The 27799-nt window shown below is 53.2% G+C and overlaps 8 protein-coding genes across 8 annotated transcripts; 3 read left to right on the top strand and 5 right to left on the bottom strand.

Moving 5' to 3' along the window:
- Positions 1-817: 817 nt before the first annotated feature.
- B0T23DRAFT_47676 (uncharacterized protein) lies at positions 818-2864 on the bottom strand. The gene is made up of 3 exons (XM_062841324.1): positions 2430-2864; positions 2049-2312; positions 818-1975 (listed from the first exon to the last, which is right to left on the bottom strand). Exons 1-3 carry the CDS (start codon positions 2684-2686, stop codon positions 919-921), a joined length of 1578 nt encoding a protein of 525 aa, XP_062688334.1. The 5' UTR covers positions 2687-2864; the 3' UTR covers positions 818-918.
- Positions 2865-5472: 2608 nt separating this feature from the next.
- Positions 5473-6816, bottom strand: B0T23DRAFT_400006 (uncharacterized protein; the record flags this gene model as incomplete). The annotated part of the gene is made up of 2 exons (XM_062838458.1): positions 5473-6350; positions 6519-6816. 2 exons carry the CDS (start codon positions 6814-6816, stop codon positions 5473-5475), a joined length of 1176 nt encoding a protein of 391 aa, XP_062688333.1.
- Positions 6817-7698: 882 nt separating this feature from the next.
- Positions 7699-10032, bottom strand: B0T23DRAFT_390296 (uncharacterized protein). The gene is made up of 2 exons (XM_062837867.1): positions 9196-10032; positions 7699-9137 (listed from the first exon to the last, which is right to left on the bottom strand). The coding sequence occupies exons 1-2, from the start codon at positions 9866-9868 to the stop codon at positions 7819-7821; spliced, it is 1992 nt and encodes a 663-aa protein (XP_062688332.1). The 5' UTR covers positions 9869-10032; the 3' UTR covers positions 7699-7818.
- Positions 10033-11086: 1054 nt separating this feature from the next.
- Positions 11087-13417, bottom strand: B0T23DRAFT_47526 (FAD/NAD(P)-binding domain-containing protein). The gene has a single exon (XM_062841323.1). The coding sequence runs from the start codon at positions 13183-13185 to the stop codon at positions 11170-11172; it is 2016 nt and encodes a 671-aa protein (XP_062688331.1). The 5' UTR covers positions 13186-13417; the 3' UTR covers positions 11087-11169.
- A 1940-nt stretch (positions 13418-15357) lies between these two features.
- Positions 15358-18258, top strand: B0T23DRAFT_416082 (glycoside hydrolase; the record flags this gene model as incomplete). Its single annotated transcript, XM_062839618.1, has 3 exons — positions 15358-16506; positions 16651-16868; positions 16902-18258. 3 exons carry the CDS (start codon positions 15358-15360, stop codon positions 18115-18117), a joined length of 2583 nt encoding a protein of 860 aa, XP_062688330.1. The 3' UTR covers positions 18118-18258.
- A 145-nt stretch (positions 18259-18403) lies between these two features.
- Positions 18404-19645, top strand: B0T23DRAFT_47404 (4A/4B type thioredoxin-like protein). The gene is made up of 3 exons (XM_062841321.1): positions 18404-18764; positions 18833-18907; positions 18979-19645. The coding sequence occupies exons 1-3, from the start codon at positions 18589-18591 to the stop codon at positions 19157-19159; spliced, it is 432 nt and encodes a 143-aa protein (XP_062688329.1). The 5' UTR covers positions 18404-18588; the 3' UTR covers positions 19160-19645.
- A 1530-nt stretch (positions 19646-21175) lies between these two features.
- On the top strand, positions 21176-23777 carry B0T23DRAFT_47460 (uncharacterized protein). The gene is made up of 3 exons (XM_062841322.1): positions 21176-21946; positions 22014-22602; positions 22655-23777. The coding sequence occupies exons 1-3, from the start codon at positions 21661-21663 to the stop codon at positions 23553-23555; spliced, it is 1776 nt and encodes a 591-aa protein (XP_062688328.1). The 5' UTR covers positions 21176-21660; the 3' UTR covers positions 23556-23777.
- A 951-nt stretch (positions 23778-24728) lies between these two features.
- B0T23DRAFT_47380 (OPT oligopeptide transporter protein-domain-containing protein) lies at positions 24729-27738 on the bottom strand. The gene is made up of 2 exons (XM_062841320.1): positions 27444-27738; positions 24729-27364 (listed from the first exon to the last, which is right to left on the bottom strand). Exons 1-2 carry the CDS (start codon positions 27578-27580, stop codon positions 24907-24909), a joined length of 2595 nt encoding a protein of 864 aa, XP_062688327.1. The 5' UTR covers positions 27581-27738; the 3' UTR covers positions 24729-24906.
- Between the last annotated feature and the right edge of the window lie 61 nt (positions 27739-27799).

The following is a 27799-nucleotide window of genomic DNA, read 5'->3' as shown; positions in this document are numbered from 1 at the left end:
GTTTTGCTTCTGATGACTAACTTCAACATCCCCTCAATTTCCAGCGAACGCTAGTGGCTTGAATGAGCTAAAAGAATATCCGGATCAGAAACACCCCGAACCCGCCAGGCGCCAGCTGAAGCCATCGTCAACTGCCGTGATTGCCCAACCTCACTTGCCTTGGGTCCGTGAACGCCACGAACGTCGTGTGCGACCTCTGCCACCAATTATCACGACAGCCGACAAGATCCGCCATCCTGCCGCCGAATGTCAGTCTCCCGCCCGCCCGGTCAATGGAACTGTTTCATAAATGGTGGATGCGCCACACAGTCCCATCGTGGTGATCCTTGGGTTGATGTATCATCCGGGACCCGTAACCGGACGCAATGACCACCGGACGGGACCGATGCGAGACAAACATCTGCCCAACTGTCACTACATTCAGTCTCCTACTCGTCTACCGAACAAACAAAACGACTTCTCACCTGAATGGCATTAGGACTTTCAGGCAGGTATGCATTTTTGTGCAACTTAGCACCCAGGGAGACCCAAGGTGATGTACAAACGATCATCTTGACAGCAGCCACTCACCATGCCGACGAGCAGGGTATGAAGCGTGATCCACAGGTACCCAATGCGCCCCAATATCACGATAGTCCACTTCAAAGTAGCCTCTCACATCATGGAAATGGGCAGATCCGGTATTTTATATCGGCGCTTGTCTGTGTGTTCCAATGACTTCTTTCCCAATCAAACGAGCTCATGCAGGGTATCATAGAATTAGACCTTGTTCGCCGGCGCTAACAGCAAAGAACCTCAAAGAATAGCATAGGATGTCCACGTTGTCCGCCATCGTGAATCGTCCATCAAATCATGGCAACGATCCATACTCCAACAGCAATTAAACACATAGGCGACTATCTTTCGTTTTTCCCCTCCTCAGACAGGCGAAACCCTCTCCATCCTCGCCCCATTGCCCGTCAGATCCTCCATACTAGTCGTATCAATCTCCATCTCCTGCGCCTTCGCTCTCGCCATCGTTGCCGCCCAACTACTACTTCCCGCTGCCCCTCCACCTCCCGACCTCCTGCGATTGGAATCCCCTCGCCTCGCTGACATCCTGGTGCTTTCCAGAATGATTCCATCATCATCATCTCTCTTCTTATTACCCCTACTACTCCCCACACAGCAGCCCATGCACCTGTACTTCACCACGTCAAACACCTCGGCCACCTCGGCGCCCAACTCCTTGCACGCCGCCCACGACGTGACCACGTAGATGATGGCGTTCCAAAACCCCTGCAGCGGCAAGACAAAGGCACTGGCGAAGAATAGAGGCTTGGAAACTTCTCCCCTGTTGATCAAGGTGTACACACGGTTGCCCGAGGACGGGATCCAGGTGATGAGCAAGACGGCAAAGAAGAGGATGGCGCACTTGGTGTAGGACCAAACGGCATTGTGGGCTTCGTGGACAAGGCGACGCTGGGCTCGGGCTTGCATATTGGCCGCCGTTCCCGAGCTGTTGCCGGCTGAGATGTGCACGATGGTTCGCTCGTTGTTGTTGTTGTTGTCGTTGTCGATTGTTGATGTTGTGGTTGTTATTGTGCCGGTTATACCGCCGCTGTGGGGACGATTGGTGGTGATGTCGGTCTGGGGTTGGGAGCTGCGCTTGTTTGATGAGTGGTTATGGTTGTCGGAGGAAATGGTAACGGTTACGGAGCATGAAGCGGGGACCTTGGCATCGTCGGCTAGGGGAATCGGGGTGTGTGGGAATATTACGTCTCTGTTGGCAGCGTAGCCGTTGGCGGTCGACGGAGGGGAGATGATCTCGGTGGTTTGGGTGACTTTGGTGGTCTTGTAGTTGTAGGCTGGAGCAAACATGTCGACGAGGGTACCGCCGTTGGAGCTGGAGCCGAGCTTGCTCATACTACGATGCTTCTTGTATATGTCACGGCCGGCACGGATGTAGATGGTGGTTGCTACCGTGATACAGAGCCTATGGAAGGGCATGTTAACTTTCCCTCATGCTGGGGTTTGATTTTGGATGGTTAAAAGGGGACTCAACGTACCAGACGGGCACATAAAACGTGGCAATACGGTAGACTTCCCATTTGCTGCTCAGCCAGCACCAGAGGATTGCGTTTCCGTATGGCCTCTCGCCGTGTTGCCTGATGAAGATGAAGGTGAAACCGGAAATGAACGGGACGCCGTAGCAGAAGAGGAAGTACGGAATCTCCATCTTCCTGAGAGCTCTTCCGTCGAACTGGTGGTAGAAGGTGAGATACACGTTGATGGCCATTGCCAGAGCCCAGAAAGCATCGCCTTGCATGAAGCTGTGGTTGTAGCAATTGGAGTTAGCAATTTTTTCTCTCTTCAGTTGAAGACACAGGAAAGGGTGATCGAAGAGCAGATAACCTCTTTCTTCACCTCCCCATGAACCAATTACTCACACCTGAACCAGAAACCCCTGAAATTGACATCCAAACGAGTTGATATGGTCCGTAAATGACGTAGTCATCAGTGTAGCCACGTTGGTGAGGATGTTTCCGAAAGTAGCAAAGAAAACCATGCGGTTGATAGCACGCTGACGGAAAGCATCCGAAACAGAGAAGCTGGTGATGACGAAGAGGCCACCTAAAAGCGACAGGGCGGAGCAGACGCGCTCGATGACGACGATCGACTCCGTATCTTCCGGGGTGATGACCATGGTGACGGTGCCTGTCGATGGCTGTGAAGCGATGTTTCCCGGCCTGTTGTCGAACTGTTCTTCAGTTCGATAAAGTACATCAATGGCCAGTGATAGATAGGGTCGAGAATGCGATCGGTATCAGGTACCCGGGGGAGGTTGACCTGTCGAACGACCAGAGGCCCGCATGCAAAGTCGGTCCAAATCCTGTCGTCAATGGTGGACCTGAGACGTGGTTGACTGCAGGTACATCTACCACACAAATGAATGGAGGTTGGCCGCCTTCGAATTGGAATCTGGGGAAGTGGAGACCTGGATGGCCCGTGGAGCCGAAGTGGCGGGATGAAGCTTGCTTGCTCTCTCAGGTCTCCGCGTGAATGCTAGGTTATCGTCCGCAAGGGGCTGAAAGGTGGGAGAGAGCAAGAACCGAATGGTTGTTCTTCTCAAAAAGCATCGCAAGTGACCCTCTCCTCGAATTCACGATTGACCTAGTAGTCAGGCTGTTTTGGATGTGTCCAATCACGACGCAACCCGGCATCGGCGGCCGTTCAAAAGAAAGAGGGAAGAAAAGGGATGCAGGAAAGCCAGATTTCGGAAAGAACTGCAAAAGCACTCAAAGTATGAGGAGACTGTCAGTTTTAGAAGAAAACGAATGCAGGCACTGTCCGGGATGCTGCAGTGGAACGCTGAAGGTACAGTAGCAGTGTCGGGCGTAGCATCAAAGTAATTTCGTTACAGAGCGAGACGTTCCTGAGTTCGGTTTGGTATGTATGTCAAAGCGCAATTGCTTGGCAGCCATGTGGGGACGTGGAGAGCTATGCCATGCCTTATTCAAGATGGACAAATCCCTTGTTCCCTGTCGAGGGCCTTGGTCCACCACATCCTTCGAAGGTTCCCTCTTGAAGCTAAAACCCGAGCGAAGGCAGAGTACCTACATGGCAATGCAAAGTCGCCGATCTGACCACCCAACTGCCCAGCTTCTGGAACGCCACTCAACCGCTTGGGCTAGACGGTTCACACGTTTCGAATGAGAGACAGGGACTCGGGAATGCCACTAGGTGGTTGGAGTGCTGTCGATAGCATTTATCAGGATGATGCGAAGTTGGATGGTGATCAGTTGTATTTCCAACTACCTCAAGTACATAGGGGATGCGGAGCGGAGATGGCCTCCAGACACGTATCGCGGACCAAGACCCCTGGAGAAGGCTCGGGGAAGAAGAAAAGGGTGAGGGGTTCGGTGTAGTAGTCTATGGTTAAAGAAGTTCCTGTCATTGATCTGCCGTCCTCATTTCTTTCCTCGGTCTTGGGTTGAAGAATGGAAACGCAATGAGTGATCGATCGTGTTTTGCAGTCGGACATTTTAACCGCCATGAGCCAGAAAGCCCCGTGTCTGTCTTGTCTGCGCTAGCCAAGCCACAGATGGCCCCTGGAACGGGAGAAGGTGCCGTCCTTACCTCAGCATCAGCGTTGAGGGTGGTAGGACAATGACGAAAACTGTACAAGATGCTGCGCCATGACAAGGCCTTCTTCAAACCGAATCCATGCTGTTCGATTCGCAGGAGCGCGATCATTGAAAGAGTCTAGAAAAGTCTGGGTTCGACACTGTTGGGTTGTCAGTGTCAAGTGGAAGAAGGAACTTGGTAATCTGGGAACGTCGAAAAACCGTAATCTCTTGTGATTCCTTTCCATTGCTTGGACGGGGGTACACTTGACCCAATCAGTTCCATGCTGACCAAGTGATCGACCACAGCAGAGCCCAGAACAGACACGCTAGAGTTCGCGAGGTTCCAATGCATGGAAAAGACGAGGGTTCCATGCAGAATTTGTAACAACGGCGTCTACCATCGGAGACGGGAGTTGTTGTGCGTTGGGGACAGAGTGAATGACAAGAAATGGTTTTTTTTTTGGATGATGGTGCCATGGAATGCCCTTGAGCTGCCACAAGGTGGGATCTTGGCCATGTCGATCGTGAGTTTGCTACGGGTGAGAAAATGAAGAAGAAATTTGCATTGTGTGGACAGCAGAAATGAAGAGCAGAGTAGTTGGTTAGTGCGAGAGCCTCCCCCTCCCTCGTTGGGTAGAGGTAGGTAACGGTAACTCGACTCGCCAATCAGGTTTCCTGTCTGTTTCCCCAACTCTGAAACCTGACCCCCCCCCCCCCCCCCCCCCCCCCTTTTTCTATTCCAAATTCAACGGCGGGGGTAATATTGCCCGTCGAGCCAATTCGTGATGGGTGGTCAGGGTTAGGGCTGTTGGTGACCCCATCATCTTGCCTACTAGTGCATGTAGTTCCGGCAGCTACATAGTACATACACTAGTGCAAGTCAACTCGACTCGACTCAACTCGACTCGTCGAATGAACCCAAACAACAAGCTTTAAACCCCAAGTTGAGGTTTGTCGTTGATTCCTTGGTGTCGGCCTGCGCCGGACCATGCCGGGCTTGGCGGTAATACATCGGATATTCACGGCTCACGCTACTGGACAATATCTTGTGACTCAGTCAAAAGAAAGAACAAAGATGGACTTGATCAAGGGGTAGTCCGACGCTTTTCACATGTGTTATTAATAGAGATGTTGTGGTGACTGCTGCTCTTTTCTTGACCTGACGGGAATGACCATCGATCGATCGGCCCGCATTTCTGTGGCGCCGGGGTTTATTGTCTCATCCGCCCTGCTTCCGTTCGGGCCGTGCCACTGACAGATGGGAAAGAAAACGGGCAACCAACGAATCTCCTGTATAGCCTTTTTCTTGGGCCCTTTGTTTTAGTTCCCATTCCAAAGGGGTTGAAAGATCCATGCCCAGCGGTCAAGCAAGTTCAAACCTATTGTGCCAATCCCCTCCTCCATCTATCTCATGCCTTTGTTGTTCCACCGCCCCCAGCTCTGACAGTCGCGCCTTCTCTTTTACCTCCGCACCCTTCCAGGTACCATCGAGCTCGTTCCTACACGGCCTCGGGCTGTCTTCCAACTCTGCTTTGAAATACGTCGTCATTGCTCCCTTCTCCTGAGTTTCTCCTTCTCCTTCTCCTCCTCCTCCTCCTCCCCCCGGACTAGTGCTGTTAGCAGTAGAAGCCGAAGCTGTCGCCGCCGCCGCCGCTGCTGTCAATTGGCTCTTTCTTCGCCTCCAGAATACCCAGAATGCCAGAGCGGCCATGACGATGCCCAAAGTGGCGGAACCAGCGGCGATACCGGCTATTGCACCGGTGCTTAGGCCCCCTCGGTCCTTCTTTGCGCCTGGACTCTCTGCTGTTCCTGATTCGATCCCTGTAGCTGGGCCGGTGGGGAGGACGGTGCCCGAGCTGGTGGATGTCGCGGTCAGGTCAGGACCATCGGCACTCTCGGTAGCTGTATGGTTGTTCTGCGGCAAGCCAGTTGTCGATATACCTGTCGCGGAAGTCACTTGTGTCGAGATTGTGGAAGAGGATGCGTTCGAAATATCATCGGCGTCAATGGGTCCACCGTCAAGCCCAAAAGGCGTAGTGATAGGTTCTAGGCGCTCAACGTTGGTAAACTTGAATGGGTAGCCATATCCAATCATGGTTTGGTTGCTGCTCCCGCCATCTGTCCCATATCCCGCAAAAGCGCACTCAATCACTTCTGCCAAATCGAACATATCGAGGAACGGGAGCGGATAAGCCTGTGTTTCGTTTAAATACCAGTGATTGGTAATCAAGGGCTTCTTCACTATGGGCACATACAATTCAAGCGTTAGAGTACTGGGGCCGAGGAGCAGCATCATGGTTTTCCAACAATTCTCAAACAATACCACTTCCTTGTGACTTCTGGAAGGACACAAAGTGGTTGTTTCCCTCCGTTTGCAGACTTGTAAAGGCATAGATTGGGGCCACTCACCGTTCCGGGCATTGCCTATTGTATCAAATGCATCAACACCTCCATCACCGAGGTACTCGCGGCCGCCGAATGGCCAGTTTACTCCGTCGTTAGATCTTGTACAATAGAGATCCACCTCTTTAATCGCAGCATACTGACTGATTACCCAGGCCACGATCAAGATGTCTCCTTCCCAATATTTGGCCCTTTCTTGCGTCGCTTCATTTTTGAACTTTGGGAACGTAAGTTCGATCTTTAGTTCAGCTTGAACGCCAGTTAAGACGACGCCCAGCCAGAACCACAAACTAGCCTTTGTCATTGTCGATAGTGGGTGCGATGTCGAATGGAATATGGCGGGGCGACAGAAGATATGAGTTGCCGACGAAGCAAAGCCAGTGAGTGCATCCGAGACGGACTACAAAGCACGCTCAGGCACCAGAAGGAAGAACCACAGATGAACTGAATTTTGACCGGACGAGTACCAAAGGCCCAAGGCTTTTTATAACTGGATCGGTGCCACTAGGGGGCCCTTCACAGGAAGAACCACTCACATCCGCAAAAGCAAACAGTCTCACACCACCCAATCAGTTCGCTGTCCTTGCGGCTTCCTACGTGTACACCAACCTGCGGCATCAAGATCCCACAGTGGACGTGCTGGCAGGCCCATCAAGGTAGGATTGTGATCCATGTTGTAGAGCAGCGCAAAGCGGGGTTCCTCCTTATCTTCTTCTTCCTCTTCCTCCTCTTCAAACCTGAAAACCTCGCCGCCATGGCCGTGATTATCGCGGATATCCACTGTGTATCATGCTAGGAGTTGCCCCAAGGCAACCAACAAAGTAGCCAGCCGCTCAGCTCATGCACTCATCCAATGTTCCCGACTGTCGACCAAACCATTGAGCCAATCTCATGGAAGCTGAGAGTTATTGGAGGAAGGCGTGGCAAGAACTTTGAGGTCGCTGTATGGAAAGAGGGGAAGAAACCCAAAAAAAAAAAAAAAAAAAAAAAAAAAAACAAGGCTCAGGATAAGTGGCACCATGCAGAATACTGTAACGGTGACTGCTGGATGGGCCGCGTTTGGTACAGTGCGGCAAAAATTTCCAGCAACTCAGCAAGGAGGTGAGAAGGGAAGTCCGAGTATTTGCGATGGCTTGAACTCTGAGACACAACAACGAAATGAAGATCACGAGTAGGGATCGGGCCGTTGATGAAAGGGCGGACAAACCACCCCCATGGGAAACTTGTATCTGTAGACTTTCTTAATCATCACGCCACTACCTATCAAACAAACCTAACCCTCGCACTACCTTGAGCTCCACTACCCCTACAGGAACCCATCCAAGCTCGCCTTAATCTGCAACGCCACGACTCTCGAATAATACCTTGCCAACGCCAGATTTCCTCCGTGAAACCAAAACGCCTCATGTCCACTCCTCGTCCATATCCCTCTCATCTCCCCTTCCTCATTCCATCCCCACACATCACCGACCTTGTCCCCTACTTGCTCGTTCCCAAACACCTCCCTGGCCGTTGACCGCATATTACTATACCCCGTAGCGAACACAATCTCATCGGCCTCCAACACCTCCCCATCCTCCATCTGCAAACCCTTCTCCACCACCGCCGCGATGCCCACCCCCGACTTGACGGCAATCTTGCCCTCAACAATCAACTTGGAAGTGCCGACGTCGATATAATACCCGCCCTGCCGCTGCAGATACTTGGCAAACAGACCCGCGCCATCAACGCCCTTGTCCAGCTTGAACCCAGCTCGATCCAGCCCCGCCAACAACTCGGCGTCGTGCTCAATCGTCAGCTTGGTCAAGTCCTGCTGCAGCGTCTTGAGCACCTCGCTCGGGTGCGACCAGAGGAACAGATCGGCGTCTTCCACCGCCGGCCCGCCCTCGCTGTAGAGCGGGCCGATGAGGTACTTGAGCGCCGCAGACGAGGACACGACAAAGGTCGAGGAGCGCTGGACCATGGTCACGTCGTACCCGCGCTCGTAGAAATCCTGGCAAATGTCATGGGACGAGTTGCACGCGCCGACGACGATGGCCTTTTTGGAGCCGCGCTTGGCGAGCGGGGTGGCGGTGGTGAACTGCGAAGAGTGGCAGAGCCGGTCGCCCTTGAAGACGCCGCCGGTAATGCCGGGGATGGAGGTCGGCATGTTGGGCTTTCCTGAGCCGCCGGTGCATTGGATAATGTGTTTGGGGTAGACGGTGAGTTCCATGTGTTCGATCTCTTCTTCCACTTGTGCTGCAGGTGCGCCGGCCGTAGGAGGGTTGGAGGAGGAGGAAGGGCGCGAGGACTTGACAAAGGAGCGGCGAATGACCACTTTCCAGGCCTTGCGGGAGTTGTCGTACTCGGAGGAGACAATGGTGGACCGCAGCCAGACGTTGAGGTCGAGCGCTTTGGCGTACGAGTCGAACCAGTCGGCTAGCTTGTCCTTGGGCGTGAAGATGGGCCAATGGTCGGGGAAGGGGAGGTACGGCAGGTGGTCGTACCAGACTGGGTCGTGCAGGACGAGTTGGTGGTACCGGTTGCGCCAGTTGTCGCCGATGCGCGGGTTGCGGTCGATGATGAGCGAGGAGACGCCGAGCATCTTGAGACGGGCGGCGGCGGTGAGGCCGCCTTGGCCGCAGCCTGTGATGATGGTGGTCAGTGGTTGTTGCTGAGAAGCAGATTAAAGGAGGGTACATACCAAGAATCAACACATCGGGCTCGTTTTTGGTGAAATTGATCTCCTCCTGCCTCTTCTGCGCCCAGTTCATCCGTCCTGGCTGGCCACCATGCTCGACGCCCTTGGGCCTATTGGGTCCCTTGGGTTCTGGGTGACCGCGGTACTCGTCAAGAGTGAGAAAGAAGGTCCAGATCTTCCACTCCTCCGTCTTGTGCTCCTGTACCAACCTCACCACACCGCGCCCCTTGCCATTTTGCGATGTAAACGTGATGAAGAACTGGATGCCCTTGAGCCCGTTGACGGGAGCGAACCCACCGACTTGCGGCTTGCGGAAAGCCTGGGACTCGTCGATCTGGATTTGCAGGGGCACTTTCTTGACTTGGGCTTCGGCTTGCAAGAAGTTGCGGATCTTGTCTTTGCCTTTGAGAGTGCGCAGGTCCCAGGTTAGGGCTAGGTGGTCTCGCCAGAAGCCGGCCTGGGAGTCGAGGAACAGGTCGGGGACCTTGTCGAAGTGGTTGTTCACCGTGTCGACAACATTGGCGGCGATCTTGGCTACCTGGTCGGACGTGGGCTCGGTCTTGAAGTGCGCTGGCCAGGGGGCGGGTGGGAGGTTGACGGAGCCGGGCTCGATGCGCTGGCTGGAGGCAGTATCGACAAAGTTGATGGAGTCGACGATGGTGCTAGAGCCCCCCATTTTGCGTTGAGGTGATCTTGATTCGCGCGAGTTCTGCAATGTGACTTGATCAAGGGTGACGGTGTGTCGCCGATGAGCTTCAAATTATTTCCCTTGTTTCCTAGTGAGGTCCAGCCGGTACTACTTATACGGCTCTCTCTCCCCGCCCCGGGTCTTGTTCCCCATACCTACCCCCCATACCCGACCCCATCTCCCCCGCTCGTGTCAATCAGGTCCCCCAAATATGCGGATGGATGTGGAGGAAGACCTAGCTGGACGGGAGTGCAGCACACACAAGGGTTCACCACCCCCTCACCTACTCTGCAGTGGTCAGAGGTCCTGGACAGTCTTGGCCCCAATCCCTTAGTGGTAACCCCTCACTTTTGTCTTGTGGTTTCGCATGAACGGAAATGACTTCAACGGGAAGCTGAACTTGTCAATCCCGTCTGAACGTGGCAATCCTTTGATCCGCGTCGCCTCGGCTTCCTTTGTTTGTATATCCGTCAGCGCCTCCAATACCTACTGTCTGTCTTTTAGTTTCCTACTGGTAGGTACCCTCACGATGTCTGGATATGGTTTATTGATCTGCTTACCCTTTTTGCTTTTTGCGGGGTAGCGGGATCCGGGGCGCTTATTCCGTCCATAAAGTGGAAACCTGTACTACTGCATGTCACAATCGACAGTGGGGGGTCCGTCAAGGTGATTTCTCAGCGTACACTATCTCGTGACCGTGATTTTGAAAGGTCTGGCCAGAGCTTCTCTATACTAGACACTTTTACTCTCCAAAGTCAGTAGAGATAGAGCGACCAGGAACTTCATGATGTCTCGTACCGGGTCACGAGAGGTTCCGCCTTGAGCTTGGTGCCGGCCCAAAGCTGCTCTAGGCATGTATGTCTTGGCGGAGTGGGCACCAACCGACTAACATGACTTCTAAACAGAACGACTAATAAATAACCAGCGTATCTGCTAGTGTGATATCTGCCACCAAGACATGGGCCAGCAAAGCCTCGAAACCCGGCGCCGGCATGACTTCATATTACGCACCGAGTTTATCACATTGAACCACCATTCTCGCTGACAAACAAAAGCCATCTCGTATTTCTATTTGTCCGCGGATTATATAGACAACTGTTGATTAAATTCACACCCATGAACATTCTGAGCTTGATATCCTCCAGCTTCTTCCTTCTTGTACTACTAACCAATTTGTTGCCCTTTCCCCGGTTATCCTCTTCCGGCGAGTATCCAAAATAACAATCTTGAGTTTTAATGCTTCGCCTTGTTGTTTCATCAGTCTTTCCGTCTTCTTCATATCCTTCCCATCACCAAAAACCCGAGCCATCTTCATCTTCATCTTCCAGCTCGTCATCTGCATCATCCGAGAAATCATCAAAAAAGTCATAATCGCTGTCCTGTCCGAGGCTTGTCACACTTTCCACATCGTGTGTATCATCATCATTTGCCTCGTCCCGTTCAACACGCTCCCCATCTTCCCCATCCATAACTGCCGCTTCCCTTCCCTCCACTCTCCCCCCCTGCTCCCTTCCTCTGAGCGCAACCAACGACACCCAAGTTGACCTCGGCGACGTGCCCTCCCCCATAGTCCGCACATTGCTTATCTCCTCACTCTTAACCTCATCCGTCTTCGTCTTCGGATGCGTATCCGTTGAACTGCCCTCCGCCCCCTCACTTCGCTTCCTCGCCTCCTTCTTCCGTGTTAATTCCATCACAAACAGTCGCCCCGCCCACGTGTTTTGGAACGCAACATCATGCTCGTTTGTATAAGCCGCCTGCTGCCGGAACCACTGCATCATCACCTCCGGCTTCTCATGCAGCTTGACCCACTTCCCTCTATACTGGATCGGATTGAACGAGTACACCCGCCCGTACTCGCGCGCAATCTCCACCACCCTCTGTGACCGCTCCATCCGCACCTTCTCGTACGCCCACAGCGCCGTCTCGGCCATCTCGGGAGTGCGGACGTACGTCCTAAACAGATGTGCCAGCACAGCTGCGTCCTCCAGTGCCTGCGCCGCTCCGTTGCCGGCAAAAGGAAGCGCAGCGTGAGCCGCGTCGCCAGCCATGGCCACGCAGCCGCGAGCGTAGTAGGGAGCATGGTCGTGGTCGGCAACGGCCCAGGAAGCCGAGATGTCGGCGGCAACCATACGGACAATCTTTTGAGCCTCGCGTGTGTAGTCTCCATAGAGGTAGGGTTTGAGCACTGGTGTGCCCTGTCCCGGAAGAGAGTTGGAAGGTTGGGTCTGGTAGACAGGATGTGCTTGGGGTGAATTCTCGTGACTGGATGGACGTGTACGGTGAGTGATGAAATCACCGATAGTGGTGTTGTGAAGAGCCGCATACCACACCCACGGCACGATGCCGCTTTCAGAATCAGGGGGGCTGAGAGGGGCAGTTGAAGGGGAGATAGGAGCGGAGACAGGGACGGTGGAGGGGCCGAAAGCGGTGTTTAGTCGAGCAGCGCCGCGAACCGCTACTCCGGCACTGAGCATTTGGCCCTTCTTCATAGGGATGATGTTGATGTGGCCGTTGGGGCCGAGAAGGATGGGTACAGTTTGGGTCAACTTGCGGTCAACTCCCCATTGTTCGATAGCCACCTCTGTCGGGATGAGAGTGCGATAGATCTGCCATCTATCGTGGTTCTTGGGCTTCGTCGCTGGATGATCTTCGCCCAGGATATAAGATCGCACACTCGAGTGTATTCCGTCACAGCCGATGAGGACGTCGGCATGCGCGCGGGTGCCATCCGCAAATTCAATGTGGATGGGGTGGTCATACTCGGCAGAATCCTCAGAATAGGGGGCAACCGAGTCTGTACTAGATCTTTCGGTTCCGGGGTGAGTTTCCCAGACCCTCACAACTTGCTTGCCGAAGCTGATGTTTTCCCCGGGCACCTGCTCAAGGAATCCATCTAAAAGGTCAGCGCGGCTGACGGACTTGCGTCCCCTGGCACGACCGAGCTCGCCAACCTTGAGGCCTTTGTGTCTCCCCGCTGCTAGGATGACTTCGGTTGCCATTTCCTGATCCTCCTGGCCGATTTTGACGGCTTTCTTCTGATAGGCCTTGACAAGCTCCGGATCAATGAGATACATCGCGGCAGTGGCGTTCTTGTGGAGGGACAGACCAGCCCCCACGTCACGGTAAACAGCCATTTTCTCGTAAATGTGAAAGTCTATGTGCCTGCATCCTGAGAGGCCGACTGCGAGAGCGAGGCCACAGATGCCGCCGCCGATTATGGCCACTTTAAGTTGCTGTCGTTGACTTTCTGCCAATCTGGTGGTCGAAGAGCACACCGGTGGTTGAGATGCGAGAGCGTCCATGTTGAATGATGTTGCCGGTTTCTAATTGGGATACAGTAGGTGAAAGACGATGAGAAATCGAGTGTAGGGACCGTCTATGGTCCAAGGCACGGAAAAGTGTACGAACCTCGAAAGTCGAGATAGATGAGCTGGTATGGCTGGTTGAATAGTAGGCTCATCTGAAGGCCAAGGTTCAACAGGGTAGGGTACTCTGGGCAGTCCCAGTGGGACGGAAGAAGTTGGTGATGACTCTGTTGATACGGTTGACTTTGCGATGTGTGATGAGCAATATTCTCTGCAGTCAGAATATCTCTGAGAAATGGTCGACTGATGCTTCACTTTATACCTCACATCCACCAAATCGGAAAGAGACTTTGACCGGCCGCCGTCGGAACCTTTGCGCCATACATCATCACGCTTCTGCTCACCCATGGAATATTGGCCTAAGTCCTGCCAGCTTTTGTGGCAGTGGTCGCAGCTTGATTCTCATGTCGGCTCGGGAGAGTTCGGACAGTCGGTTGATTGTAAATCCAAGTCGCGCAGAGTATCGGTTGGATTCAACTGGAGGGGATACGTCGAATCCAGCGCAACCACATAACATGACGCATGTTCGATGTCTGAAGGTTGGAAATCTGACTTTGAAAGGCTGTGTAGCCTGCGCACTTCCACGCTGTGTGTGTCCAACTCAAGGTAAAAGCTGGAAGGTCTGTCGCTTGCAGCCTCCAATGGGAACCGCAAGGTTCGTGCTTTCTCGCTCTCGTTGATGTGAGCGGCACGGTTGCTTCGAAACTTGACGAAGAGGTACTGTAGGTTTTGAGGCAGCGCATCAATCCTGCTTAACACTGCTGATTCCTGTCGGGAAGTGTGATGTATACTGCAGCTTGGTTTCTGACAAAGGTAAGAGCAATCAAGTCGAATCGATACTGCAGTGGCCAAACCAAATTTTCCAAGTGCGAGGACCTCAACCTCATCCGCAGCAGAAGAGCACATAGTCGGATACCTTCCTGACCCCAGTTCCTGAATATCCAGGCATGGCTGCATCTCGCAGACAGAACCACAACTCTGAAGGCGCAGATCAAAGCGAACTTCCTCGGAATGGCAGAATGGTGAATGATTTCGTAAGCCAGTCTTCGTTTTTGTCGATTTCGGGGATCATGTGATGATGTCAAGCGTTTTTGCTTTCAGCGCTTGCTTCCTGCTTGATTCAGCACTAGGTAATACATACTACGCAGTTCCAAGGTCCTGGCCCAATCGCGTTAACGTCGACCTTGGATTCTGGCTGAGACACCTAACCGCCAATGTGCTAATCCTGTAAAGGAACAAAATGTGGGGAGGTTGTATGCTTGATTTGTGCGAGTTGTCACTCTTGGTGAACCAGATCTACCACTATGACTTGGGGCGTTGATTTTACGACTTCTACTTCCAGGGAAACCTGGCATAATCTCTAAGCATACTGCAACATTCACACAGGCCAGAAGGTGTATACAAGATGGTGAATTGAATGTCTCAAAAGTCAGGTCGATGAAAGGGCAAGACATCAGAAGAATCGAATCTACTGGCTTCGGGGTGGCAACACGTCTCCCTCACGCCTTTTCGAGGGTATAAGATGCATATATTCGGGCAGCATACTTACAGACCATGCCTGATTTCTCTGGAAGTTGGAAATCAGCGCCTCGAGTTTTTCCGGTAGTTCATAACTTTAGGGACTCTCCTTTCGGTTCGAGAACCGCGATTTGTTGTGTCTCGGAGCCCGCCAAGCCGGCGAGGGAATGGGAGAAAAGACTTCTTCATTCTTGATCACGGGTGCCATCGCGAACCACCTAAATCATCGTGCGCGTTCCTGGTGAGTGTTTCTGTGTAAACAAAATTGTTTGTTCGGGAATTGAGACAAAGTCCATGTTTTGACGGAAATGAGCTTTGCGATTTGCCTGGCCTTGCTCCGTGGTCAAGGGAATGGTATCTTGCTAACGATTCGCGATGCCAGCAAAACCGTCATTCCGGAGCCCAATCATTTGGGAAGTCCGTTAACAGAATCCTTCAAGTCGCCATACCTTTCCAACTGATTGGTGCGTGTCGTGTCTGGGAAGGATTCACGTCGTTGATAAGACGTGAAACCCCCCAATCCTCTCGTTCAATGCCTCCATCATCAACCCTACAGGAAGCAACAGTAGCAATAGCCGACCTACTGCTACCATGAGGTCCACGATTTTCCGTGCGGCCGCTGCCTTGATGGCCATCCTTACACCCACCATTGTCACAGCTGCCAACCCCCTTCAGATCCGCGCCCATATCAATGAGCATACTTTATCCCCTCGGGGCACGTTTGCCTATGGCCAGGGAAACACGACAGACATCATCATCCGCACCGAAATCCCCCGCCTCATTCTATATTTCCAGACCACACACGACGAGTCGGGCAAGCCCATCTCCATGCTTCCACTTGTCACCGAAAAGAACATTGCTCTCACGCACCTCATCGTTTGCTCCCTGCACATCCAAAAAGACGGGAACATCACCCTTAATGACCACCAGCCAACCCACCCGCGTTACGGTACCCTCTGGCAAGAGACCCAAATCCTTGGCTATGCCGGCGTCAAAATCATGGGTATGATCGGCGGAGCCGCCGCTGGCTCCTTCACCCCAGAGACGCTCGACTCAGCCAACGAGACCGTCTTCAACCGATACTACGGCCAACTCCACGAGACCATCAAGCGCTACAGCCTCCAGGGACTCGACATTGACGTTGAGCAGCCCATGAGCCAGGGTGGCATCGAGCGGCTCATCCTTCGGCTCCGCGCCGACTTCGGAAAGGACTTTATCATCACCCTCGCCCCGGTTGCCAGCGCCCTGACCATGGGCGGCTGGAACCTCAGCGGGTTCGATTACCGCAAGCTGATGCTGGCGCCGAGCGGCGCCGGCAAGGAAGTAGCCTTCTATAACTGCCAGTTTTACTCTGGGTTTGGCGACGCGGGGAACCCGAACCAGTTCCACCAGATCATTACCGACAACGCACAACGAGACATGCGCGGGGCGTTGTCGCCTACCAAGATAGTCATCGGGCAGCTGACGAACCCGAATAACGGCGGAGGGTTCGTGACTGCCGGCACGCTGGCGAACTCAATTAAGACTTTGAGGGACGCATATGGGCAAATTGGGGGGGTCGCGGGGTGGGAGTATTTCAATGGTCAACCGGGAGGGGTGGAGGAGCCGTGGAAGTGGGCGCAGACGATGACGGCGATTTTGAGGCCAAACCAGGTGCCCAAGCTGAAGTTGACGGTGGAGATGGCGGTCAAGTTGAAAGATGTTTGGAAGGAGAGTGCCGCCGCCGGAATGAGGCAAGTGGTAGGTAACGTGAAGGTGCAACTTGAAGGATTGGAGCCGACGGTGGATTATATGGCCATGGTGAATGCTTAGAACTAGCAAGTGGTGTTACTGGCGTTCTTGTCTGTGTTTGTTAGTATCGATTTTGAGTATAAAGCAAAATAGAGGTCGATGGTGTTGAGAAAAATGCGAATTAGGAGCCTTGCGATTGTCGTGGTCGGACTCTGGGACCCTGATGATGCCGATGACGTATTTGCCTTTGTGGTCCTGCAGATCCCCCATTTCCGCCGCAACAAACACAACCACCAACAAGCACAACTACTTTGCTCACCAACTTCTCAATTCCTCCATTCAACAAACTCCGTCTGTTTTCCATCGTCGAAGTATTCTTGAAAAGCTTCAAGCTTCGAATACAGATTTCGGTTAGCAGCCTTGAACGTTGACTCACCGTCCAATTCTCCCTCCACACTACAGCCAGGCAGTAGAGGTATCATGGCCTGGGCATCCTCGTTTTCCCGCCCGACCAAGTCGGATGCTATCCCGCCCCCATACTACCTCCTCTCACAGTTCCAAAACAATCCCGAAGAGCCGTACTGCAAAGGTTGCGGCAAGCTCATCGACCCCAAGCGCACCTTTGGCACCACTGGAGCTCCCGCGTCAACTGCTGCAAGCCAGAAGCAGGGAGCAGGCAAAAGCAGGGGATTCAAGCGTGGCGGTAAAGACCAGGACAAGGAAGACGAGAAGACAGGCCAACTCCAGCAACAGGAAGTCAGCAGGTTCTGCACGTCGAGATGTCGCAGTGAGTCCCAACACAAGAAGCGGGACGTAAAAGAGCAGGAAAAGCAGATCGAGGAGACGTACGTCAAGTTGTTGCAGGGGCAGATGGTGGACGGGATGGAGCAGCTCGCAGATGGTCAAGCGGACGGAAAGAAGAAGGGGAAGAATGGTGGGGCGAAGCCAAAGAAGGGAGAGGGAAGAGTGGTAACGCTGGAAGAGGTGGAGACAATTGTCTTTGGAAGGGAGAAGGATGCCGAAAAGGTGTATGGGAGAAAGAAGAGCCGGAAGTCGAGGGCGTTGACAAGCGTGGGGCCCAATGACGAGGATCCTATTACCTCTACAGACGAAGAGTCTCAGTCAACCTCAACAAAAGCCGGCAGACCATCGAGTAGAGATTCGGCAATCAGCGGCATCAAGATTGACGCTCTGCAGCTAGACGACAAAGCTTTTGACGATGAGATAGCCCCGCTACCCAAGGGCAAATCCCATCCGTACACCACTGGCGGCCATGAGGTCGCTCGTCTGGCGGTCCGCAGCGGCACACGCATTCGTCCTCCCCAAGAGGTCTCTGAAGTCAACGGCAGCGTGGGCGGAGAAAAGGGCCGGGCGGAGCGCAAGGCAGAAAGCGAGGAAATGAAGGAAGAAATCAGACAGAAAAAAGCGGAGGGGGACAGAAAGGCGCAACAAAAGGAGATGATCAAGTCGGTGGCGAGAAGAGGAGTGGTGTTTGGGTTTGATGTGTCGACTTCTCCCGATGGAAAGAAGAAAACGTGCGAGTGCGTGATGCCAGGAGGCAAGGTCGTCGAGCCACACTTTGCAAAGGGTAATTGGGGAATTCGATGGAGGGGTGACTGAAAGTGCACCTTACCGCGCTTGGACAAGTACAACTAAGTTCGCGGGAGTGATAAAACTATATGTCAGAGAAAACGAATGAATCAGAGACAAAGTACTATGTAGAATGGTGACGACGACGAGGTTGGTGATGAGTGAAGCAAAGTCGCAGCTGCACACGGCACGCCAAGTGGAAGCCCTGGTTCCACACACTAGTTATCATATGTGTCTTATCGATAAGGTGCTTATTATGTAAGCCAGCCGTAGAGGTTAGGTTGTGCAAGTAGCAGTGGGGAATTTCGACGAGCTTCGACCGCAATCGCGTCTCAATCGACATCATCATCATCATCCATCGTCAACATTCGATTTCTTGCTCAACCAAACATCTGAACCCTCTACGGAATTTCGCCCTCTGACTGTCATCACCATCGACATTGATATTGATACTAATCGTCCACTGAACCACCGAATCGCTCAACAACTTCTACAATCACCATGGGCTCCATCGTTCTTCCCCATCTCGAGACCGGCTGGCACGTCGACCAGGCCATCCTAAGCGAAGATGAGCGTGTGGTGGTTATCCGTTTCGGCCGCGATCACAGCCCCGACTGCATGCGTCAAGATGAAGTGCTCTATCGCATCGCCGACAAGGTCAAGAACTTTGCAGTCATGTACGTCTCCCTCCGGCCTCGATCCCACTCTTCCATCAACACCTGCTGACCCTTCGCCATACCGCCAGTTACCTATGCGACATTGACAAGGTTCCCGATTTCAACCAGATGTACGAGTTATACGACGAATGCACCCTCATGTTGTAAGTACTATCTCGGCCTGATCTCCCTTTTAAGTTGCGAGACAGTCTCTGACAATCTTTTGTTTGCACAGCTTCTTCCGAAATAAACACATGATGATTGATCTCGGCACCGGTGACAACAACAAGATCAAATGGGTACTGGAAGACAAACAAGAACTGATCGATATCATCGAGACGGTGTACCGCGGCGCGAAGAAGGGACGCGGTTTGGTGGTTAGTCCCAAGGATTACTCGACCAGACATCGCTATTAGAAGGGCGAATAACGACACGAGCAACAACAACAACGAGAACGATTTCCAAGATATGGCAGACGCAAAACTACGCGGTACGGGGGTTACGCGACGAATTAACAACAAGTTCAAGGCGAAGCGACAGAGGAGGGTGTCTGGAGGCTGCTGGGGATCCTGGCGTTGGTTCCCGTGACTCAGCCTTGCTCTGGAATTCATTTACCACGGGCATTTTGCAGCGTAATCAGATGGATAAACGGCTGTTAACTCGGCGACGAATAAGCGATGGTTGGCTTGGGCCCACGCCGAGCCGCGAGCTGCCTTTGGGGAAATAGCACGCGAGCGTGGAAAACATAAAGGCAAGCGGAACCATATCGATTGGGCATTGAATGTACCTAGCTAATGCTGAGCAGAACCGGGCAGAGAAATTGATGCCATGGCGCTTACCGACGGGGTCCTTGCGATACTGTCCAAGTGCTTCATCGCTGTTCACTGGGCTGCACGTGAATGACCACGGAATGCCATAGGCTGTTTTACAGGCTTGTCCTTTACAAGCCTCGTTGGTGATATCTTGAGGATTCGAAACCGAGACTGGCGCTGCTCGGTATCTTTCTATCGCACCCCCTCGTTACTCGGGGATGGCGAGATCGACAATTGCTACCCCGTTTCAGCGGAATCGCGATATTCGCAGATCTACAGCAGTTCCGTCCAGGGTGCACGGCTGGCAGAACCTTTATGCTATCCTAGTTCTGGGATAGCAAGAGATGGACTCGTCCAACCCCCTAGACAGCATCATTGTCTGTCACTGACCGTTTCATTGGTACAGAAGGATCTGAAACATAAACATTGTTCGCACGTATCACATGTCACCTAATACCCAAAACGAGTGTCACCTTTGTGGCACAGACGGCATCGGGAATGACAAGCAGTGAAAGTACCTCGAACATTCGGAAACCACTCTGTTCTCGGTGTCAGCCTCTTTTGCGATGGAGCTCTTCATTTTTCAATGCCATGCATAGGCGCAAAGACGTTTTCGGGCGGGCGCTCTAAACCCAATATTGAAAGGGGCGTTATGGGTGCGTGTGAAGCGACCGGGCAGCCGTTGGTTTGGGGGCTTTCAGGGGTAAGGGTTGGGGGCGTCAACTTTATTTTCGCCTCACCGATTCCCTCTTCCTCCTCGTCACGGCGAAGAAAGCGATGGGGTTTTTGGACGCTTTGATAAAATGACGAGAATGTCATGCTCTGGAAACGATCCACAACGTCACCGGGATTCCTGGCTTTGGAATGGTAGAAGTGTTGTTCGGCTTCTTCTCTTTTTTGAACTGGTCCATCATGGGGTATCAGGTCTCGTCTTTCCCTTTCCTTTCAAACGTGATGACAACTGAACGTTTCCGTTAACATTGTACAACTGCGGTGAGGGTGGCTTTGTGTTCCAACCATGTGTTTCTTTGCCATCTGGCCATGGACAGCCAAAGGAGACAAACAACCAACGCGCATTGCTACCTACCGATTCAATACACATCATTTCTTCAATCGCATCCTAAACAGTATACTCCGGTTCTCGCATACTCTGCATGCTCATCCTTCCGAATGGCCCTTGCTCGGGATCAGCGTAAAGACTAAAGAGTACCCAAATGGTGCAGAATCGGCAGTGTCAAAACCTAGGTACGTACTACCTCTAGGGTACTGCTGTGTAACTTGGTCTCGAATTCGGTCAGGGGGCGACGAGGGCATGGAGTGGAGGGGTCCAGGTCCAGCTCCCTTTTCCCACCAAGACGGCCCGCCTTCAGGGGTCTCCCTGCCCGCCCGGCTTGCTGCCTCCATTTGGTGCCTGCCCGCCGTAAGGTAGAGGTAGCCGGGCACTGCCGGGGGCCGCTGAGCGTTTATCGCTGCCCGTCTCCGTCAGTGCCGCCCTCGCTCCAGTCCCTGTTCATCCCTGTCTGTCCCTGCACTGGTTTGGCGGTGCCTCCACTGTTTGGCTGGCGACCAGTTTAGGCGGGGACTCGTACGAGACCAAAATAATGTGGTGAAACCAGCTGCACCGTTGATTGATCATTTTCCTGTCGTGGAATCCCATCTTTCTCTCTTCATCCTGTCGAGTCTCTCTCACTTTTGGAGCCGGCCCTCTTCCAGCTGCCTCTTGTTTCAGCGTCATGCGACCGCAGGTTGCGTGATACCTTTTACCCCGCTAATTAGTCCTTCGGTCCTTCGTTTCTTGTTGAAATCTTCCTTTCCACGAAAGACTTCAATCACCGTCACACCTGCCTAGGCAACTGCCATACCAGCTAGGACAGGAACCGCCCTCCTTGCGACAACTTCGACGCGGGGCAGCTAAGAGCGAGTCTTGGAGGCACACTTGTACCGAGTTGCTCTTCACTGCTTCAGCTGTATGCGATAGCCGGATCTCGATCGCTCGTTTCATTTCCTCAGGGTAGGAGGTTCCTCGCCGGTCCTCCTGATCCTTTCTCGCCCACCCAGGGACACTTCCGCGATTCTTCGCCAGTTTTCGACCGCTACCGCCCATCATGAGTAGACTGCTCAAGTTCCGCCGAATCATCTTCGCCCGACAATTCCTCATCCCCGTCGCTGTCGTCTACCTCTTCCTCTTCCTAACTCTGGGGCCATGGTCACCACGCTGGGCCTCCTCGTTCTCTCCCTTCACCGAACCCCCCAAGAAAGGCCCTGTGCGCCAACCCACCAACTTCAAACCACCACCTCGGCTACAGGAGCGTGTCCCGTGCTATGGGCCTCGTGGCAAGTTCCTGTCGCGGAGTCCCGATGACGAGTTGAAGGAGGAGAAGCTCGATGTCGGTAGGTTGCGCCTCCCGCTGCGCGCTTCAGCTTGCGTTCCCTGCTAACGTGTACCTGCCGCCTTCAGCCTACCCCCAGCCCTTCTGGGGCTCATATGCGACCATCGGCCTCGACCAGACATGGATGACGATCGACGGACGATACGGACCCTACGGATACGGCGAAGAGGACAAGTCGTACAACAGGTCCAAGGTCGATTGGAACAAGATTAACTGGGGCAAGCTCCAGAACGAATGCTTCGAGAGGAACCGCCATCGCTTTCCCACCTCGGCTATTCCCTTCGATAACACTCTTCAGATGGTTCGGCTCGGATACAGAAACGTAACACGCATTCCTGAGACTCGCCAGTGGCACGAGTTCAAGAACACTCGACGAACAGCAATTGTCGTGCGCGCGTGGAGAGGATACGATTGGAAGGCCGAGGACATGCAGAACCTTCGCTCCCTGATCGTTGAGGCATCCTTGAGGACAGGAGGAGAGTACCAGGTCGTTTTGCTCGTGGATATGAAGGACTATCAACCGTACATCTTCGCGTCGGACGAAAATTACGAAAAGGCCCTGAGCGAGCTTGGGATTCCCGCCGAGTTCCGCGAAATCGCAGTGTTGTGGGACGATCGCCTGCTCGAGAGCTGGTATCCGGATATCGCGGAGCACAGGTAAGATGATGTGCCCACAGAACCGCAAGAGAGGAGACTAACCGTATTGCAGAACCATGTGGCAGGTGTACCAACCTGTCCAGCTCTTTTCACTTCACTACCCCGAATTTGACCACATCTGGCAAGTCGAGCTCGACATGCGCTTCACCGGTGACGCTGGCAAGTTCCTCGACAGAATGTCCGACTTTGCGCGCAAGGAGCCGCGCAAGCAGGCCTTTGAGCGCGCCATGTTTCAGCAGATGGAGAACAAGATCGGAGACTACAAGGCCTTTTTCGACGCGGTTAATAGGGCCAACAAGGGTGGAGCGTACATCTGGGGCCCTCTGAGAATTCCCGACATCGATCCCATCGGCCCCGAGCCGCCGACCGAGCTCGCAAACAACGAGGACTTCAAATGGGGTATCGGCGAGGACGCGGACGTGATCGTTACGTCGGCATGCAACAATGCGCAAAAGGCCGACGCCTGGGTTTTCAAGGGATGGCTAGGAGGATTCAAGGACGGAACCAGCACCCCTCGTTTTTTCTGCCCACCCGCCATTACCAGGACAAGTCGGACCCTTTTGCTCGCCGTCCATGAAGCCCAACTTGTCAAGGGACTGAGGGCGCCCAGCGAAGCCACGCCGTCCAGCTTTGCGCTCTGGCATGGCCTCAAGTTGAGCTTCCCTCAACACCCCGTATTCTGGAAGAAGAAGCACGACGACGAGACGCAAAATGCCTGGTGGAAGGGGGGGCCGGCCAACAGCACCGATGGCGTCGGTCCCGACGTCTGGGATCACCCCAGTGGCATGGGACTGACTTTTTGGTGGGAGAGCGAGTGGCCCAGGCAGATTGTCGATGCCTGGATGGGCAAGGAGCTGCCCAAAGATGTCGCCCGCCCCTGGCTCCTGGTCGAAAAGGACGGCAAGAGATATGTCCCGAACATGATGATGCACCCCATGAAGCACTACCATTAAAAACACAAAGTGGAGGAACGACGACACCAAACTATACAAAAAGCGATATCATGGCGGCCTGTTTTAGAAATGGCCGTTAACAACTTAATGAAACGACGAAATTCCACACGACTTGAGCATCGGGATCGCATACATGCATGGGCAAAACTTGTCGAAACACCTCGGAAACGTGTCTGGCAAACAGCCCTGGGGCCATGCTTGGGCTAAATTCGATGTACCTCAAACAGGCTTCGCTTTTGCGCGCGAATGATCATATTCTCACAGCGGTTGCAAGGTGATGTCGCAATGTGAGCAGAGCGAAGCAGGACATCATCGATTGTATACCTGCATGCATGCAGATGACAGCATCCATGCTTCAAGCAACGTGGGCAATAAGGACGCAATGCAGGCCGCATTTACATTACATCTCTCTGGTTGTCCACTGTCCCACCTCGGAAAAATCGCAATCTATTCTATTCTCCTCTAAATACTTTTTATGTTCGTTTTCGTTTTCCTATCACAGTAATGTATAACTATTTCCACTTATGATAGACGGACGGACGGAGGACGGCTGAATGGGAGGTTGGCGATGATGGATGGTGTTGGATGGTGACGATTACGCATATCTAGGCCTCGCGGTTTGAACAATAGGGGAACATGTCACTTGGACAGGGGTGCTGAAGAGAAGAGAAGGAAAAGAAGGACTGGGTTGACAAAGGGGAGGCGGGCAAGCAAAAGCAGATGAGCAAGTAAGCAAGCAAGCGAAAACATGCAGATGAGAGAAGAAGAATAAGATGAGGAGGAAATATAATGGAAGAAATAAGGTTCAATACCCACATGTGACGTCTGGTTCGCGACTCCATGTGGTAGGTGTTTTTTTGAGTTAAAGCATCGATGCCATTCACGTCCTTCATCCCTAGGCGTCCTTAGGTCTACATCACCGGCAATGGAGAGATGCACACCTTCGAACCATGAGGTCGCGGAATGCCAGAAAAAGGGAAATTGCAGTTCTGTCATGGCTTAGACAGGATGGCCGTGACCTAGAGTGAATGGCATCGACATGGCGGTATATCCTTCGAATGGTATTTTAGCTTGATGTTTGGTCTCAATCACTGATTCACAAAAGCAAAGGTCTCTTTGAGGAGTGTTGTTGTTGTTGTTTGAACGTCCACAAATAATGCTGTAGGAGGCATCCTCCATATTATTATCATGTACATGATCAGAAACAAAACTGTATTAATCATACTGCCATACGACGTCATAAAATCATCATCCCCCCGCTGGTCCGTACATCAAAGCCTGGGTATCAACAACAACAACTTCAATGACAGACTATCCATCACTTCCCCATCACTTCCATCTTCTTCCACATTTAATGGAACTGCCCAGGCCCGGGTCCGAAAATCTCTCCCTCCTTCAACGTCTTCAACAAGCAAGGCGTACCCTCGCACCCTTCCGACACCACGTCGTTGCCCCACCAGCTAACTTCGACACCCGACCAGTCCAAGCTGAAAAAGATGATGACAGCAGCGACAGAGATGCCCGTGGTGAAAGCGGCCGACAGCACGAAGTTGTACTTGGACCAGAAGCCAAGGAAGCGGCTCCTGCACCAAATCCAGGACAGCCAGCCGATCCAGACCGAGGGGATTACGTACGACAAGTTGTATGGGGCCCAGTACATGGCTCCGTACAAGAGGACGATGGGGTGAATCTGGCGCAGCCACTTCTTCTGAGGGAACTTCTTCTGAATGTACCAGGTAATGACGGGGAGGAGGAGACCGAGGGGCCAGCCAAGCATGAGGGCCGTGTACTGGCCATTGTGACCAAAGATCTTCTTGGGGCCGATGGTACCCCAGAGGACCGAGGCAGTGAAAAAGGTGTTGATGCCCGGGCACGTCATCTTGTTGGGGGCTTCGTTGGTGCAGACCCTGGGGATGTCGTTCATCTGGAAGTTGAGGATACCGGTGCAGATGAAGGTGGAGACGAGCGTGGCGACGACCTGGGCAGCGAACGTGTGCTTGGGCGGGATCTTGACATAATGGGCGAGCTTAAGGTCGTTGGCGAACCAGACCGCGTGGGCGCAGGTAACGTAGCCGAAGGACTTGAAGTAGTTCATGGCGAGTGCGTTACCTTGGACCCAGGAACCACCGATAAACTCGGCCAAGACGTTAAGAGTAACCTCCATACCCGTCATAGCCTTGACGATACCGACGGGGATAACGAAAATGAAGCAGAGAATGAGACCGTAAAAGACGACGGCAGGGGTGGTGTAGGTCTCCCAGCCGGCGATGCCACCAATGCCGCAGCCGATGGCGCCCAACAGGATAATCAGATACCACCACTCGGGAACTTCGGAGTAGACGGCCATGAGACGGTTGTGAACATCCTTGTATTGGCCAGCCTCGGTGTTCTTGTTCCTGCGAAGCGAGTTCCAGAGGTTCTTGAAACCCATGGAGACTTCGTAGCGGTGGTTGAGCAGGATGTAAGTGAGTGTGGCAGGATAGATGGCAAAGAAGAAGAGGTAGATAACCAAGTTGCCGGCAGCCAGGTAAGCAGGTGAGTAGGCCTCGTACCTCTCAGCATCGAACAGACCCTTCTCGTTGATGGCACGGGAGATGTTGTAGCGTTGGCCCATGTTGTCGTAGACCTTGTTTGAATTGATGGGCAGGTAGCCCGTGTTGTAGGTGTTGGACCACCAGATACCAATGACGACAAAGAAGGAGCAGAACATTCCGAGGAACTTGTTAAGCGTGCTGAAGAAGGGAACCATGAGCGGGTCGGTGCCGTCGAAAAGCAGGACATTCCAGTCGAAGGTGGGCCAGGGGTTGAGGCCGAGACCGTTGTTGAATCCGGTGATGTTGCTGAGGACCATGTTGTTGGGAGAGATCCAAGACAACCAGCTGAAGGCGCTGAGAGCAAGGAAGAGGTAGTTGGGAAGCCAGAAGTAGACAAACATGGCCAAAGTAGCCCACAAGAAGAAGGTGTAACGCGACATGGAGAAGACCTTCTTGAGGGGGCCAAGCACTGGCACGTTCGACTCGGTGTGGAAGGCGTTGTTGAGAGCAATGGTGACGAGAGAGGCGGGCCAGACGCAGTAGCTGGGGTAGACGAGGAATCGACGAGTCAAGCCGGCCATGCCGTAGCCGATCAAGTTGGTGGAAAGGGCGACCAGGATCTGGTAGCTGAACTGACCGGCGTAGGACTGGTTGAAGTACTCGGGAAGGTACTGAGACCAGATGATGTTGTTGGTGTAAGGAGTGCTACCAGCAACGTTGGCCATGATGGTGATAAGCATGTGCTCCTTGCGGCTGAAGGGGCCAGGGTTGAGGCTGTGGCGAGAGCCGAAGAGGGTGAAGCCGACATCTGGAAGAGCCTTCTCGCAGATCTTGCCAACGGGGTAGGCCAACAGCTGGGCGACGTTGAGACCGACAGTAATGGCAGGCATACGGATGGAGAAGAGCTGGTTGATGGCACCGAGAGCACCGGAGAAGATGAGACCAATGACCCAGGCACGGATGGTGGAGCAGGGCATAGTGGGATCATCATGGTTGTCGACAACGGCACGGACCTCGGCATAGGGCGAGTTGTTGGTGATGAGGGCGGCCTCGATCTTCATCTCGTAGATAATTTCTTCATACTTTTCGGGATTCGTGAGGATGTTGGCGTTGCCCAAGAACTCCTCGATCTTGGTCATGATGGTGTGGGGGAAGTTGGGATCGTTGCCGTGAATTTTGAGGACCTGCTCCATGAGGGCTCGGACTTCCTCGAGCGACATGTTGTCGGCGAGGGCCTTGGCCTCCAGGAGATCCTGCTCGGTGACACTGAAGTCACTGTTGTTGTTGTCGGTGATGTTAGTTATGACTTTTGGAACGGTACGGGCCATGGCTTGGTTAGCTGGGACAGACTCACGCTTCGACGGTACGGTCAACGGTGGCCTCCTCAGCCGCAAAGTCATGAGGGGCCTTTTCGTCGATGCGGCCTTCATCGTATGGGCTAGACTTCTTGTCCACGCCCATATCGTGGATCTCGGTGACGTTTTGCGCCATGATGGCCGCAGCTGTGTGATGTCACCCCTTGGGATAAGCTGTAGGGTTCCCGTAGGGGATCGGGGCTAAAAAGGCTGCAGGATGTAGGTAGGTGAGGTAAGTTTGATATTTAGTGAGGTGCGGTGTTGAGGAAAAGTCTCAAGCTGGCATCGATCGATCAATATGAGGAGTAGAGGAGGCTCATCGAAGAGGTTGAGTCAATGGGAATGAAGAGGATAG

The sequence above is a fragment of the Neurospora hispaniola genome, assembly GCF_033458365.1.
Source record: "Neurospora hispaniola strain FGSC 10403 chromosome Unknown B0T23scaffold_10, whole genome shotgun sequence".
NCBI lineage: Eukaryota > Fungi > Ascomycota > Sordariomycetes > Sordariales > Sordariaceae > Neurospora > Neurospora hispaniola.
This window is presented reverse-complemented; position numbering and strand designations above follow the sequence as displayed.